The sequence below is a fragment of the Oxyura jamaicensis genome, chromosome 3 (genome assembly GCF_011077185.1).
Source record: "Oxyura jamaicensis isolate SHBP4307 breed ruddy duck chromosome 3, BPBGC_Ojam_1.0, whole genome shotgun sequence".
Taxonomy (NCBI): domain Eukaryota; kingdom Metazoa; phylum Chordata; class Aves; order Anseriformes; family Anatidae; genus Oxyura; species Oxyura jamaicensis.
In genome coordinates this window covers 64915410-64932577 of record NC_048895.1, presented here as the reverse complement: position 1 = coordinate 64932577, position 17168 = coordinate 64915410, and the positions used below count along the sequence as shown (strand labels likewise).

Sequence of the window (17168 nt, the reverse complement as noted above, 5' to 3'; positions counted from 1 at the left end):
AAAAAATATTTAGAATTAGCCTTTTTTGTAGTTTCAAAATTGTTAATATTTTAATTTTGGCCAGCTCTGTTTTTGCCTTATTCAGTGCATCTATGCACTGGAACACATGAGAAAGCTCTTATATGCACATTTCAATTTGTAAAAGAAAAATAAAGGAAATTAAGAATGTGTTACTGGAAGTCATAAGATATATCATGAACATTTTTGGGGAAAGTCTATGAAAGTCTGCAGCTCACCTTGCACCGAGTGAATTTGAGGCACTTGTCACTTGACCTACTTGTCTATTAACGTGGTTGCAGTGGAAATGACAGTAAAAGTCTGGCTGGTGTTTCCCTATGGGTGAGGGAAACAACTATTCTCAAAGGGTCTCTCCTGAAAAATATATAAATAATATATAGCTAGATAGCACGGGCAAATGAAAAGGAAGATTTAGTGATGATAAAAAATGGCACTAAAAAAAAAAAAAAAAGAAAGAAAGAAAGAAAGAAAAGTAGTCACGAACAATTTCTGGAGCAAGAGCAATAACTGCTCTAAGAAAAGGTTATCAACCCAGATGAATCACATCTGTGTAAGGAAGATACTTTACAAGCATTTAGCAAAGAAATATAAGAATTTTTAGAGTGATTAAGCCCTCAGCTAGACCGTACATAATCCTCTCTAATAAGGCATCTCAAAGTACTTGGTGCAATTTACATGAAATAAATCTGGGCCATGATGACTGGGCACTCACAAACTGGTCCTGCCAACACTTTTGCTTTAGGCCATGCCACTGGAAATTTGGTACCCAGCTGAGTAAGAGCTGGTGTTCCTGTCTGCCCTCCCATCTGTCCATGTTGCAGATATTTTGAGATCAGGCTGCTATGAGGAAATAGGGAAAACTTGACTTGACACAAACAAAGAGATCTGCTGAAGAACTGTTTAATACTTACAAAACCCTGTAAAAACAAACCTCCCTCAAGTCCCTGAAAAGATGATTTTGCCACCTGACAACTACTGCTCACTGCATGGCCACACACTGAGCATGTGCTCATGACTGAGGACTCCCACCTGCTGCCGAGGTGATCTTTGTCATCTGATGAAGGTCTGCAGAAAATACAGGGTATCATTTAAATGCTCTTATGAGTATCTTTATTTGTCTTAGAACACGGACTATGCTTCCCACTGGTGTGATTCCTGTATATACTCTCTGTAAGGATCAGTGACCTCGATGCCTTTTCAATAATTCAGCCTGTGTGCTTCAGCTATGTCATCTCGGGAAAGAAGCCGAATGCAGTATCAAAGAGCTGCGCTTCCTATAGGAAGGAGGAGGAGGTACAGGTTGTAGGCTTCCCTGTGGTTCCCCTGCCTTTGGTGTAAGCTAGATTTTCAGGCACATTTGCATCGGGAAGGTCCAGTCCCTCGGACAAAGGTCAGATGCTCTTCAGTGGGAACTTTTCCTGAAATCAGACTGCAAGAGCAAACTTTCCTGCGTGAAAAAAAAGCATCTTTCTTCACTGCTGCTCAAAAAGCAGGATATTTTTGCCCGTTGCAACACCTTGCAAATTTAAGTCACACAGCCTCCGACACGAGGCAAAAAATAGAGGGGTTGCTCTATTTTAAACCCAGGCTCACATCCTCACGAAGAGAGGGCTGGAAGACGCGGCTCCTCTCGACGAAGGACATCTCTCAGGGGCGCCGAGCTTTACTGGGGCCCTCGGTCTCCCCGGGTGCTCCGCGCCCTTGCGCGCCGCGCCGCCACCATCTTGTTGCGCGCGGCTTCCGCGCAAGCTCCGCGCAGCTCCCGGACCTCCTCCCCTCCGGCCCCCTCCGCGGCCACGGGCTGAGCCCCCGCGGGTGGTGTCTCCGTCTGTCTGTCTGTCTGTCTGTCTGTCTGCCCGTCCGTCCGTGTGTGTGCGCGTGTGTGTGTGCAAGGCGGGGCTGTGCCGCCCCGCGCCGGCTGGTGCCATCTGGGAGCCGGGGCGTGGAGCGGAGGAGGGCGCAGGAGGGGGGACGAGCATCCTCAAGGCCGAGGCTCCGCTCGTCTTGCCGGCGAGCGGGAGGCTCCTCGGCACCGGTACCGGCAAAGTACCTGCGGATCGGCTCGCCGCCTCCTCCTCCTTTTATTTATTTTTTGGGCTTTTTTTTTTTTTTTTTTTTTTTTTCAATCTTTCGGAAACGCCGATCTCCCGTAAATGGTGCTGCTGCGGGGAGGGCAGCCCCCCTGCCAGCCCCGGGCCGGGGGAGCACCCCGGGGCTCCCCTCGCCCTGCCTAGCGGCACCGTTCCCGTCCCCATCCCCGTCCCCGGAGGGGGCGGGAGGCAGAAGGCAGCCCGCAGCCCCGTCCCCGGCGGGTGTCGGCGCCTCTGCGGACTGGCCCCAGGGATGCTGCGGGCCGCCGGCTCCCGCCGCGGGGAGGGCGCTATGCCGGCGAGATAACGCGGCTTCGCCAGCATCCCGGGGGCGTCGCGGTGCCGGCGGGGGGAGCCAGCCCCCCGGGACCCGGCTGCCGGCAGCCGCCGCGACTTCTGGGCGGCCGGAGCGGGCCGGGGAGCGGCGGGGCGAGGCCCGGCGGAGCGGGGAGCGGAGCCTGCTCGCCTCGGGGCCGGAGGACGGGAGGCTGCGGAGCGCAGGCAGCAGAAGCGGGGAGGAGGAGGAGGAGGTGGAGGAGGGCAGCGCCATGACTCATTTGCAGGCAGGTCTCTCCCCCGAGACCCTGGAGAAAGCCCGGCTAGAGCTGAACGAGAACCCCGACACCTTGCACCAGGACATCCAGGAGGTGCGGGACATGGTCATCACCCGGCCGGACATCGGCTTCCTCCGCACCGACGATGCCTTCATCCTGCGGTTCCTGCGGGCCAGGAAGTTTCAGCACTTCGAGGCGTTTCGCCTCCTGGCCCAGTACTTTGAATATCGCCAGCAGAACCTGGACATGTTCAAGAGCTTCAAGGCCACAGACCCGGGCATCAAGCAGGCGTTGAAGGACGGCTTCCCCGGCGGGCTGGCCAACCTGGACCACTACGGCAGGAAAATCCTCGTCCTTTTTGCTGCCAACTGGGACCAGAGCAGGTAAACGCGGAGCCACCCGCCTACCTTAACCCCTTCGTCCCCCGGGGGATGCGTAGGAAAGGCTGCGCCAGAGCAGAGGGAGGTGGGTGGGCAGTGGGGACACACCCGGCTCTGCCCGCGGGGGCTGGGTACCAACCTGGAAGGAACAGGGAGATAAGAAAGATGTATCTTGTGGCTTAGGGCATTTTCATCCTTCTCATGCTGCATTTCGGGAGGGATGTGGGAAGTGCTCAGGTGCTCTTCTCAGCAGGGTGATTTGAGGTTTATATGTGCCTGCCTGCCCTTAGTCCAAGTGAGCTGGCATGGGAGATGATGTGCTTAGCCTTCTGACAAAGGCTGGCTGTGTTCCCTGTGCTGGTCTTTCTGCTTCAGCAAACACAGAGCTGTCCAGGTACAGTAGGATAAAGTGGGGTAGATGCTGTTTGCAAATCAGGAGTATTCATCATGGTTCTTGAGCTGCAAAGTTTGCTTGTGCAGGAAGCTGAAGCTCTAAGTCCTTTCCCTCAGCTAAAGAAAGCTCTTTCTGAGCCACCTGGAAACACCAGGATGGGCGTTACAGCAACCACTTATTTTCCCCACTCACACTGCTTTAATCCCCTGCACAATGTGTTCCAAGCACACAAAGCTTTGGTAGCAGTTTGAAGGAGGCTAATGCAGTTCCCAGAACAATGTCTGATCCTTTTGGGGACTGCTCTAGAATGAAGATGACTTAGCAAACTGACCCAAAAGCTGTCTATCAGCAAGGCCCTTTCTTTTAGCAGTTGGCTTGATAATATGTGACTATCAGGTGCCATGCCCATTTTCTCCTGCAGTTTAAAATTGCAGTCACCAAAATAGCGTGATTTCAGCACATGTAAATGAATGAGTCCATAAAGAGCGGACTCTTTAAAACCTTTGAGCACTGCATCTCTAGGCTTCTCTAGGTTCTCAGCTGGGAGCAGGTGTAAGATCTACAGTACTTCATAGTGTGAGAACTTAAAATCTTGCTAGTTGCCTTCACCCACTGTACAGTCAACATGAGCAGGGCACTGACAGGGTTGACCGCTCAGTGCAGATAACCCAAGCTCACCTAATCTGAGATGGGGAGAACACAAACATCTAGCAATGTGGATAGAAAGGCCACATTTTTGGGTATTGTCATGCCTGAGCCTGCCCTCAAAGAGTTTATGGTAGCTGTCCTCTTGCAGGCTGTGTTGATGGCCATTGTGGGGAGCGATCACTCTGCTCTTGGCACCAGTGGGTTCTCCAGCTAGGGATGTCTCTGCCTGGGGGACCACCATGTCTTTCCTCCTCTCCAGACGGTGGCCACATCCACACTGCTGACTGGGAAAGTTCCCTGGCCCTTGCCAGTCCTTGAATTGTTCCCAGGGACCAGGAAGGTGCTGTCCAGCACAAATCAAAGTTGTGCTCACAACCACAATGACAACTAAAAAGTGTGCAAGCAGATAGGCAGAGCTGGGGCCAGTGTCCTTTCCCTGCTTTGGTTTTCTGGCAAATGGAGCTGAAGAAACAATGATAAACAGGAGTGGTATAGCTAAGGATTGAGTGGCTTCACTGTATTATTTTCCCCATAAAGACCAGGTCAATTTTTTGTTTAAAACAAACAAACAAACAAACTCCAAAAAGTCTTAAAATCCCCAAAGGAAGAATTAGAAAAGAAGTGAATGTTTAGGCTGTTTATTAAATCATGCTTCTACCATGAAGGTGTTCCCTTGTTACAGGTAGCATGGCCTACTCTATTCCCTTATTTCTCGATAATGAAAACAATTCCCAAAAGTTTACATGACATTTTCAGACCAATACTTCCTAGTCAAAAGAACACCAAGAACTTGAGTTCAGACAGAAAGTTGCATTTCAGAAAATAATTGCCATGTGAAAAGAATAGCTTTATTTTCTTCTTAATTTTGGATGTGCTGATATTTAAACTGACCAGCTGACACAACAGGAAATGTATTGTGATTTTTTCAGGAAGTCCTATTTCCTAAGAAACTGTCATTCCTTTCTGCAGTCCTTTTGCTCTATCTTATAATAGCAAAATGACTGAGGTCCACCCGAGTACCTAAGGGCTGTGTTTGCAACAGGGTCCCCACTGCTCTTCAGCAGCGCACGCCCAAGGCACGCCTCTCCGCCAGGGTGAGGGATTTACTTTCACACAGATCCTGCAGACAAAGGGGAAAGCACTGAAGCCCAGCTGTGGGGAGTGGCTTGCTCCAAGGCACATAATAAGTCAGTGGCAGATCTGGGAATAGAGCTAGGCCACTTTCTTTTCTAATTGATTGAGTGTCTTCCATTAAGTGATGTTCACAACTGGACTTGGGGGGGGTACTGTGCAGGGAGCATAGTGGAGTTGCTGCACAGTATGTATCAAGCTTATGCCTTAGCTGACTTGAGGTCCTGCAGCATCAGAACCTCAGCGCTCCTCTGACAGCATCACTGGGAGGATTACTTTTCAAAGTTTGTTTTGTTAGGACCTCATCACATGCTTCATAAACTAAGTAAATAGAGCACAGCAAGCCTCCAAAGTTATCATGTGTGTACAAGTTATTATGGCCAGCATGTAACCATTAGAAATAAAAAGTTCCAATTTGTTATTTAAATGAATTCCAGACATACTATAGATGATTTATATAGCACCAGCAACCTATGATTTGCGTAGTTCCAATTAGAAAGAAAAGCGTGGGAGGCAAGAATTCCTGTGGTAAAACAAGCCTGTGTACTCAATGTTAAATCATTAAATTAAAGAAGGGGCCTGAAAACTGTACCAGATGTCCCACCATCTGAACAACCAAATCAGACATGTATTTAAAGCAAATAAACAAACCAAAAAAAAAAAAAAGGGAAAAAAAGAAAAAAGAGAAAAAAAAAAGGAAGCAAGGTGAAGCATGGAGTAACCCAGCAGCTTTTCAACGGGACCCTGCTGAACTCATCCTGCCTCTACTATTAGGGAAGTCAAGACGGATAGCATTCTTGCCAGGACAGTACTCCGTGAGGAATCAGCTTTCTGTATGAGCTTCCAGACTGTTGATTCATAACTACATTTGGCTTGTAGGTATGTATTTGCAGTTGAAGACACCTCTTTTTTAATGTGTCCAGCTGGTGAAGCTTTTTCTTCAGTTAATGGTAAAATTAACTTCAGCTCTTGTAGCAAAGGATCTGTTGTCTTATATGCTTGTCTGTATGCTTCACGGCATCTCTACACAAGTTCCCCCATGGAAATCGGTCCATTTTGATATTGTTTATTTGAAATCTTTCCCTGCATTAATCATCTCAGAGCTTTCCTAGAAAGTGCAATAGAAAACTGCAGAAGACAAATCCATCATTCTTGTCTGTGTCATAGTGACCCAGTAGCTCACAACATCCTCAGCAAATACAGAAATCCACTGCACTTATTACCATTAGATCTGCTGTTGCCTCATATAATTTAAAGCAAAGGCAGAGTCCACAGCTTTGCTTTCAAAGATGTGCTTTTATTTGCAGCAATGCTAGAAATTTTCCTTCAGTTATATGAAAATTTAAATTCTGCAGCTATTACGTGGCTGCTCTGTTCCTCAGCTCACTGTTAACCAGCTGAGTTGGCAGATATATTTTTCAAGCTCTGATGGAGGCAGTGTGACAAAATAAATAGCGATACCAACAGTAGTAGCATACTAACAATAAAAAAATACCTGGCTAATAGAATAGATTTTTGTATGGAAGTAATATATTTCAATTAATATTTATTAGCTAGTGCAAACTCATTTCTTTCTGCAGCTTCTCCTGCTGAATGTTTTATGTTTCCAAGCTTTTTCCCATGTATCCTTATCTACGTATTCACTTGTGTATTTGGATTGTTTTTGGCTAGGGATCTTTATGATCAGTGCATGTGTAAAACTTAGCTCAGCTGATTCTTTCTCCATGGTTGTGGCCCTCAAACTGTGGGCTAACATAAGGATTAATGAATGGTATTAAGTATGAATCAAAGAGATTGATGAAATCTTGTAAAACCTTTGACATGTTTTCTTTCTCTCTCTCTCTTTTTTTTTTTTTTTTTTTTCCCCTGTACATTTGCATAACACTGGTGGTGCTTTTCTATTCTGAACAAGGGCCTGCTGTCACTTTTGATCCCCCATCTTCTCAGCACTCAAGTCTATACCCAGACTGATGAATCAGTGAGATCTGAGGCATCATTTCTAGGTACTCCTGTGTATATCTTGAGGGCTCTTTCAATAAAATTCTAAAAAATATTAAGCCAGAACAGTAGGTTAGAAATGCAATAATGGCCCAGAGACTTGGCTAAATTTCTCCTTTAAACCTCAGTGGCACAAGGGCTCCTTTGACAGAAATGCTTTATTTGCCCTGACTGTGATGATCTTAGAATACAGGTTGTGCCTTTCTTACATGTTTGGGACCTTCAAGAGATATGTGACTAACAGTTTACATCCTGAGATGCAGAATCATTCTACTCAGGCTTAATTCTATGATTAACTTAAAATTTCATGATACTAGGGGTAGTGTGGGGATGTGGCAACAGAAGCAATAGGACAACCTTGCCAAATTAGATAATCTGTTATTCAGTTTAAATGTAAATTGGCTGGGACCAAAAGCTGCCTAAACAGAGATATGGTGGATGCCACCTATCACCAAGAATGCTGAACATTGAAAACAGCTGACACAGCTGGATTTGACATGAGATTTCTGCCTCCTGTGTTCTCTCTGTCTTCTCTTAGCATAGTGGAAATCACTGTGGCCTTTGAAAGTGAGAGTGAATAGGCCACATAACCAAGAATTAAAGATGAAAGATCATAGTGAACTACTACCAAGAACTGATAGCAGTGTTTGCCAGGCAGTTTTTCCTATAAATCCTTTGAAAACCTTGATGCTGTTTGTGTACCATAAAAAAAATAATCAAAGAAGTTTTCTGTAAATTGTTGCCACTGTTAAATTACAAGAGAGTTAGATGTTCTGTAGTTTGAGATGTTCTGTTCTTGATACACCTAAGCCTCAGTGAGGCATTACTCTTGTAGGCTCTGTTGCCGTCGTGGTAGAAATGGCAACCCTCTTGCATTTGCAAGAGTCTCTGTCAGCATGGATATTAACTTGTGAAGCCTTTGCAGACTCATTGCCTCAAATTCAACTGGAATGAAAAATTTCGAGAGAAGTAGAGTGTATCTGCACACCAGTCCCCACCTCGTTTGAGCTCAGGCTGGGGCTCACACAGGAAAGGAACATTATGAGTGCATTATGTATGTGTTGACATATTTCCAGCTTGTGTTATTCACACTAACAGCTGGGCAAAGAAAGGTGTCTAAACTCTCAATTGAATTAAGCATGGTTCTATAAAGAGAGAGCATGAAATACATTTAAATTAACCATGAGTTCTAGATTATCCTGTGAATTAGTGGTACCTTGCTGGCTACAGTGAATCCTGTGTATCTTTAAACAAGTGAATGTGGCTGCAGTTAGGCATAAATAAACCAGTACTTGTTTGTGCACAGCCCAAACGGCCACAGGATGCACACCACAGCAGGTCTGCCCAGCGCACACTGCTTACCCCACAGCGCTGCTGCAGTCGCTTTGATTTTTCTTTTTTCTTTTCATTAGTCATATTTCTGTATCTATACAGAAAATAATTTCAGTCTTCAGCAGTGCAGTCCCAAGGACAGGGTCGTCTCTCTTATGTAAAGAAAAACTTTTCTGAGAAAAAAAAATACTACCTTCTTAAATCAGTTTTTGCAAAAGTGGATAGTAGTCTGCAAAACATTAAAGTATAAGCACACCTTAAACCAGTAATTTGTGTGTCACCTTAAAACTGTAATTTGTGCATCAACTTTTACATAGTGCTCTGGGTGCTCTATTTCTGCAGAAATAGAATTTATGAAATGCAGAGTAATGCAGGTCTCTGGAACTGGTGTTTCAGCTTTCCAGGGACTCACACTTCAGGAAGGATTAGAAGATCAGCTTTCAGCAGATGAAGTTTAACTTTTAGCTATGAAGGTGTGAGATACATTTCATCACACACCTGTGAAAGCTGATAAAAGAATTATTTTGACAAATAGTCCTGTTGTGGCTTTGTCTGGGATAGAGTTAATTATGGGGAGACAATTGCCCATTTAGAATAACTAATGCAGGAATAACATAACATGGCTATTGTGAAAAACAGCTCTCCATGCTCAGAATAATAATTTGTCCAGCATAATGCTGCAGTCACTCACACCTACCTACTGGTTAAATTTCCACTGCTTGTCTGGAGACAGCCTGTAGCAGATAGTTTGTGTGGGACTGTGTAAAGAATTTCAGTGGAATTTGGGTTATTTTGTGGTTACCTGTGGATAATGGTGTAGCTATAGGTTTGCTTGATGAGTGTTTTTTGTATATCTGCACCAAGTAATTTTTCCCACCTTTGTATACATAGGATTTTCATTTCCCTAAAGGCCAGCCAAGAGTTGAAAGCATGTTATGGTAAAGCCTGTACATCCTGGTGCTGATGTGAACAGTGTGTAGCAGTGAGGTGAAAAGTTGGACAACATGCAGATGGAGTGGATTTAAGTGGATTTAAGATGAGTCTGTACATAAATAACTATGTGCTGTTGGAAAGCTTTAATATAGTTTCTTTAATCATATTTCATTTGCTTATACTGTTCAAGTGATACTTGCAATTCAGCTTGCCATCTGTAGCACCTAAGTTTCATCTATTTTATCAAGTTTACTTTTCTGGTTTGTCTCAGCATGTGTCCAGAGGAAAAGCAGCTTCAAAAATCCACTAATGGATTTGTCTTTCTTCTCTGGTTTTCTGTTCTGTACTTAAGTAAAGTGTCAAAACCAAGAGAAGAGGTCCATTACAGAATGAAAGATAGCTCCTATTTCCAACTAATTGCTACAAAGGGTATTTGAGGGGGGAAGCTTCTTTGTTAGTGACACGTCCCTGTATTCTCTTAATATGGCTTTTTAGATTTAAAAGAGTACTTCAAGTACCTTCCTTTGGTAGAAAATGTTCTTGCTTGCTTTTAGCTATATCTTTGTTCTTCAGGACTTGTTTTCACTGAGAGGACAACCTTTTGTCTTTTCCCGTGAGTAAATATACAATATTATCATTGCACTGTGGACTGTATTTCTTACACTAAGCAAACATGAAATAGGAGTTGTACTGAATATGGCACAGATCTGTGGAGACCCAGCCCCGTGACTATTGGTTATTCTCTGTGGTGTCTGAAGTCCTGGCCTCATTGATACCTGACAGTTTTTCCACTGTCTTGAACGAATTAAGAATGTTACTATGTATAGATGTGTTTGCATATATATATCTATATGTGTATCACTTAGGTATACATAAAATATTTTACGTATTGTCTTAGAGGACTGATCAACACATCCTTATATGCATGGGATTTCTAGCATCCTTATGCTACCAGAGAGCTATTAATCCAAGGCATGTGATGTCTTCTTGGAGTCCCTAGGGAGGATGTTAGAGATCTATATTGGGAACCTGGGAATCTTCTTGGACTGGAGGTTGAGTGTTTGCAGCAGCCATCTGCTTTGTGGAGCTCCTCTCCTGGAGAATGAGTATTTTGAATGGGGTGGTATAAATGGCAAGTGGGGTTGAGCTAATTTTATGATTTGAGTATTTCTAATGTCTTTCCTGTAAATATGAGTTCAAGTAGATCTTCCTCAGATGAGGACATTTTTAAATAGCTCTCCCAATGACTCAATTAACGTAATTTCCTTCTCTGTGGCACCTTTCCCCTGGGAAGGTCTCTTACAGGGTGTATTTCCAACCAATTTTATTTAAAAAACACTACTTAGGAGACCTGTACCACCTTGTGGAGCTAACCAGGGGGTTTGAAGGCAGTTGGCCACTCTGTCCCAGCCCCTGGCCCTGAACACAATGCTGTATACCTCACTCCCTCAGGGTAAGCACACTTTAATCCTGGTGCTGGCAGTTATCCAAAACATAGATCATACAGGGATTTTTAGAACTCACCTCTATTAGGTGCCTCCACTGCCTTTGCATGCCTGTGTTGTTTCAGGTAGGTAGACTGGTCTGCAGATAATCAAGGCTCAGTAAGCCCATTTTAGTGCCAGTGAAATGTTTTGTAGTATTCCTGCTTCAAAACGCTCCTAACACACCCCATTTCATATACAGCTTGCTCAGGAAAGAGCCAATGAATGATTTTTTCTTTTTCTAATGTTTTTCATAGCAGTGCTGAGGGTATCTGTTTGTTTGGTCATTCAGGGGCCTCAACAGCAACTCTGTCATTTTCCCCCCATGACTGGATGTCACATACAGTGGATGGGTTGGGGAGCTGTGCTGCTTGGAGAGAGGGGGAACATCACCTCTGCCATGCCTGAGGCTTTGCCCATGCGTCCCTGGGGAGTTTTGCCCAGGGCAGGCAGGGTGCACCAAGCTTGCTTTACTGTACCTGCTGCAGAAATGATCAAAACTTTGATCCCCCAAGGAAAAAAATACAATTCTCAGTAATGGCCTTTTTTTTTTTTTTTTTTTTTTTTCTGCCAAAGGGAAATTGAGAATTTCAGTTTTACGGATTTCCATAGGGAAATTACATAGAAGAATTTTGCTTGTGCAGTTCCCTCTCCCTGCTGAACAAAAAAGAGGGAGCATACCAAACTACCTGCAAACTTTAGTTCTCAAAATTAGATCTAAGATTAGAAAAAAAGTTATATCTCAGAAAAGTGGAAAATAGAGAGGAGAATGTGAAAATTTGTATCCTAGTCAACCAAACCAAATTCAAAATCAAAGCAAAGCTTTCTTAAATGAGGAGAAGAATCATGGAAAACAAAGCTTTCCCTATTATTTTCTGGGGAAGACACACATTCTGTTGCTTACTTGTTTTATATTTGTACAGACATTTAATATAATGCATATATATTTTAGGCAGGAGACTTCTACAGAAAGTTCAAGTTTGCTTTTGGTGTTTTATATTCTTGTATTTTTCTTTTGGATGGCTGATGGTTTAGATGTACATAATCCTGCTCCAGAGGATGAAGTCAACTAACTGAGCTTTTGAGACATTCACAGCTTTACATACCCCTAGCTTCTGAGGTTACGTGTGCATCCCTTTTGGTTAACCTTTGGCTAAGCAGTGAAAAGGAGGAATGCTTAGAACTTCTCCCTGTCTGTGCTCTTACCCTGCCTTGGCATACGTGGCCTAACTAATTCTACCCTTCACATTCACAGGTACACGCTGGTGGATATTTTGCGTGCCATACTTCTTTCTTTAGAAGCCATGATAGAAGACCCTGAGCTGCAAGTGAATGGGTTTGTTTTGATTATAGACTGGAGCAACTTCACATTCAAGCAGGCCTCCAAGCTCACACCAAGCATGCTCAGATTAGCCATAGAAGGCCTTCAGGTAATGTTCTACTTTTCATGCTCTTCCTAATAACATACACCTCCTTCCCCCCTTCCTCCCCTTCCCCCCCCCCCCCCCCCCGCCTCTTTTTAGAAAAAGCTCCAAAGCTCAAAGCTAAGTTGTGAATTCAATATGGTAACTGCAGTAACTCTTAGTGTATAAGCTCCTTCTTTGCCATAACTAAGAGGAGAGGTAACTTCTCTGTCTTTATCCCAATGTAGCTCACTTCCTGTAAATTCAGACCATAGCTTCTGGAGCAAGTTGCAAGTAATCAGTTTATCTTGTTGTTTTGGGGAGGACTAATGGAGTGTGTGGTTCTGCTGCTTCCCCAGGTCATTTGTTTCATAGATTCCACTGGAGACAGGCTCACACTATATCACTTGTCCTGGAAAGTGGGGGACACTGTGAAGAGACAGGTAGCTGGGACTATTTACTCACTGAAAGGTCAGCATGTGCTTGACTTTTTTGGTCAGGATTAATTTGGACAACAGCTTCTAGGTTTGACCATGTAGTGAGTTAATTTTCTTTCTACTCATTGTAAATGTACTTTACACAGCACAGGCACATATGTGGAAATGATACCACATAACGCTTGCCTGTCTCCCATGATCTTTAATGCTTATTAAAATGAAAAACTGGGATCTGTGAGGTAGTTGTTTACTGTACAAGCTCGAGGTGCTGTGTTAAAAATACCTGTAATTCACTGCTACACATCGCAGCATGCTCTGGTTTTACAAGGACATATATTTCTTTTCTGTGATATTTTTATCATTTATATATTTTTATTATTTATAAAGCAAAATAGCAACATTAACTTTGAACTTTCTTCACTTTGATATTGCTATTTTTGAAAAAAACATGTATAGCAGGAGTATGGAGTTTTGATCTACATCTTGAAATGGCTTAAACAGCATTCAGCCTGCTGTTGCACACAGAAGGGTAGTGACAGTCATGAGATGAAGATCAGAATTTTCATTTTGTTTTGCTTTCTTATAAAACGGTGTGATTCCATGGTCTTAACATCTACATCGTAAGACAGCAGAGAGATCTGTACTTTAATAGTGCTGTTTTCTTTTATAATTTTTTAACATTGTTTTCTTTGTGCTGCTTTTAAAAGTTAACCATTGTTTTCTCATTTAGATCATGAATAAATACTTTAGTAGTCTTTGTTTTTAAATGGTGATGTCTCTTCTTGGACATTAATCAGATTTTTTTTTTTTGATGAGAGCTCCAGTGAATCTGAACGTATGATGTATGACCGGCTTCTGAAAGTATGATATATGACCTACCAAACTTCACTTGGGCTTTGGAACTCTATTATGCAGCCACCATATAGTTTATTGCTGAGTTGAGGTGAAGTGTGTAATCCCCAATATCTCCAGTCTGACGGTGGCTATTACCCAGGGCATCCATTTTTGCCCTCTGTCTCCAGTCCTGTTGTTTACATCCAGGGATGTAAAACCAGGCATAAAATGATGCAGAAAATGGAATGAGAAAGCTCTGACATGGCAAATATGAGGTAAAACTTAACCAACACTTGAGCAGTCTGACCTAATGTGTGATGTGTTATCTATAAGCAGCAACTTTGACAAGGCTTTTTATCACAATTCTTTTTGCGACGAGGGAGGTTCAGGTTGGATATCACGAAAAGGTTCTTCACTGAGAGGGTGGTCAAGCACTGGAACAGGCTCCCCAGAGACGTAGTCAAGGCATTGAGGCTGACAGAGTTTAAGAAGGGTTTGGACTGTGCTCTCAGTCACATGGTCTGATTTTTGGGGTAGACCTGTGTGGATCATTATGGGTCCCTTCCAACTCGGAATATTCTATGATTCTATGATTTTGCAGAAAGCAATTAGATGGGCTCTTTTAATAGACTCTTTCATTTTCTGTGGAGAAGCGCTGAGGGACTGAGGGCTAACGTTCCTATACTAGTAAAATTAACTGATTCACTAGTTATGTTTTGCTAGTTGTTATACTACCTAGGGACTTGTCTTTATTTATTTATTTATATATTAAATAAACATTTTTCTATGTAGCTCTATATTAGAATTAATGAAAAGGGCCAAAGAAAACTGTGCTGAGCATCTTGGATGGAGAACCTCCCTTCAAAAGTAATTATGATCAGGAAGGAAATAAGAGGAGAACATGGTGAAAAGAGCATGGTGCAGAGACAGCCTGGGCAAGGGATGCATTTATTTGCATTTTACAAGATTTAATTATCGAAATATTCCATTTTCTTACCCACAACAGAGATTATCTTTTCTTTCATTTTGGACAAAAATATGTAGCAGAAACATCTTTCTGAATTATACTAAAGTTAAAAGTGCTTACTCAGGGAAAAGAACAAGAAAAACTAATGAACACAGTTTATTTATGATCTTTGTAAATACTTACTGTTTAATCAGAGAAATTGAATTTACTTTGGCTTATAACTTTTAACACGGCTCAAGATGCTGAACTTTGCCATTTGGGGAATTTAAACATTTGTTTTACTTGGGTGGGAAGGGGCAGGAGAAGTGGGATTAGTGACCACTAAATTTGATGTTAACCAAATCCCTTTGCCTCTTCCATGAAATCTACTAAATTTGCATTATATTTGTTTAGCTTCTGTGGTGAGCAGAATATTGAACATGGCAAGTAGCAAAGTGAACTGATTACAACCTATGGTGTTTCTGGGCTCTTCACAACTTCTTATTTTTTAGGAAATTGCGTTAGAAAGTATAATAAGCAAATATATACAGTTTTCTAATGAAGACGGGTTCTGCTTTACACTTCATCTGCATACATGTGTTAAGTGGGAGTATGAAAAGAAGCATACTCCTAAAGGACTTTAATACATTAGAAAAACCTCCTAGGTACCTGCAGTTGTTTTCAGGAAAAGGGCCTTTTGGCCATGGCATTTTTAATCTTAAAGGGCAGTGATCATCTTTGATTCAGTGATTAACTGATGTGAATTTCCTGCATATCCGTCCCAATTTTGCTGTACCATTCAACCGTTGCAGTTTAGACCACTTCTGATTTTTAAGTCAAAGAGGTTTACTGGCCAAGAAACAGTGATTGACTCCTGTGGAGGTTGGGGCACTCAGCTGGGATTCTTGATGCTGCAGTTTCAGCCGATACATTGGCCTTGTCCTAATGGAAGAAAGTGATACTCTTCCTTTTGAATGCTGCTGGTTACAGGATTTATGTTGCTCCTAGTCAAAGAGAAGGAGAATTAAAACATAGATCCCCTAAACTTTCTGTAGTGAAGAATAAGCACATAAGAAAATTCAACATGTGGTATTCTATTTTCTAAGAAGGATCTGTCTGGATTAGTTACCCAGGAGTACCTAACAGTTGAGGGCTGTGAAACCTGAGCAGATGAGAGCATCAAACATTATTTGAGGAGTAAGACCTAAAGCCATACTCTGACTATGGTTCCTTGTATTGGCTCTTCCCAGAATATTCAATAGGCTGGTGTCTGTGAATCACAGTCTTTTGTTGCCCACTCTTCCCCATTTATTGCTTTCTGAGTGCTGAATCTGGGCTTGTGAATAAGCTCATGTTACTCAACAGCTCAGCTCTTGAAAGCAGGGAATGTTATATCTTGTTAAAATGCTCATGTGTCTTGAATAAGTCATTTTCAAAAACTAAAAATTTTACAAAATTTTGTCTCTTTCTCCAGCAAGGTGCTGTAATCTGAGTGCTTCAGATACTTTTCCCATAGAAAGAAAAACTCTTGAGAGCTCAGAACAGAGCCAGTCCTATCTTTACATAGGCAGTGATGAACTCTGAGCTATTAATACATGAGAATGAAATCTTGCAGTTACAGTCTCATAAATATCTCTAAGAAAATATAATCTCAATACACAACTTTAGTGAAAAAGCAGATCAAATATTAGGAATTATAAGGAGAAGAATGGAGAGAAGAGAACATGTTGAATCCACTGCATTCTTCTGTGCAATTTCTTCCATCTTGAACTTTGTGGATGCTTTAGATTTTCTGTCTCAGAAAGACTATTGTAGAACTGGAAAGTATTAACTGAAAGAAAATAATCAAATGTATGGTCTGGTATATAAGGAGCAACTAAATTGTCTGGGATTCTTCAGGATGAAAGAAAAAAAAATGTGTAGGGAAACTACAGGTATCTTTAAAACCATAAGACCACAGGATAATCCAGGTTGGAGGAGACCTCAGGAGATCAGCAGCACCAAACTCTTGCTTTAAAGCAGGGTCCCTGTGAGGTCAGACTGGGTTACAAAACATGTTTTGAGTGGCTGGAGAGAGCTGACAGGCTGCAGATGGGCCGTGAAGATCATCTAATTTCAACCCCTGCCATGGACAGGGACATGGTGATTTATATGACATGGTGATTCTTTATACAGTAGCCAATAATTTGTGGTACTCCTTGCTGTGGAAATTCTGGGTGCTAAAATATTGTGTTCAGGTAAGATGGATAAGTTAGTGAAAGAGAAATAAAGTGAGGATTACTAATTCATAAAAGATTGGAATTCCGTGGGCTGCATACAGCTGGAGATGAGGTGAATGCCAACTGGAAATATCACATAAGCTGCCTGTATTGTATGTGCTTCAGACACTAATTTTTGGCCTGTTTTAAGGAGAGGATGTAGGGTTAGATGGACCTTTGGTGGGACATAGTTAAGTCATAGGTACTTCTCCCCACCCTTATAACCTTTCTTTCATTTTACTGTTCCTGTCTCTCTGATCATCTCTTTTGCCTTAATATGTAGCTGTGAACACAGGCAGGAGGGAAGAGGTTCTAGGTATGATTCTTT

The 17168-nt window shown here is 42.6% G+C and overlaps 1 protein-coding gene across 1 annotated transcript in view; it reads left to right on the top strand.

The window, feature by feature from the left end:
- Positions 1-1828: 1828 nt before the first annotated feature.
- CLVS2 (clavesin 2) overlaps positions 1829-17168 on the top strand; it is a 61447-nt gene continuing 46107 nt past the window's right edge. The window contains exons 1-2 of the mRNA XM_035320637.1: positions 1829-3045; positions 12218-12392. Of these exons, the coding sequence (XP_035176528.1) occupies positions 2657-3045; positions 12218-12392 (564 nt within the window). The 5' untranslated portion in view covers positions 1829-2656. The remainder of the gene's footprint in view (positions 3046-12217; positions 12393-17168) is intronic.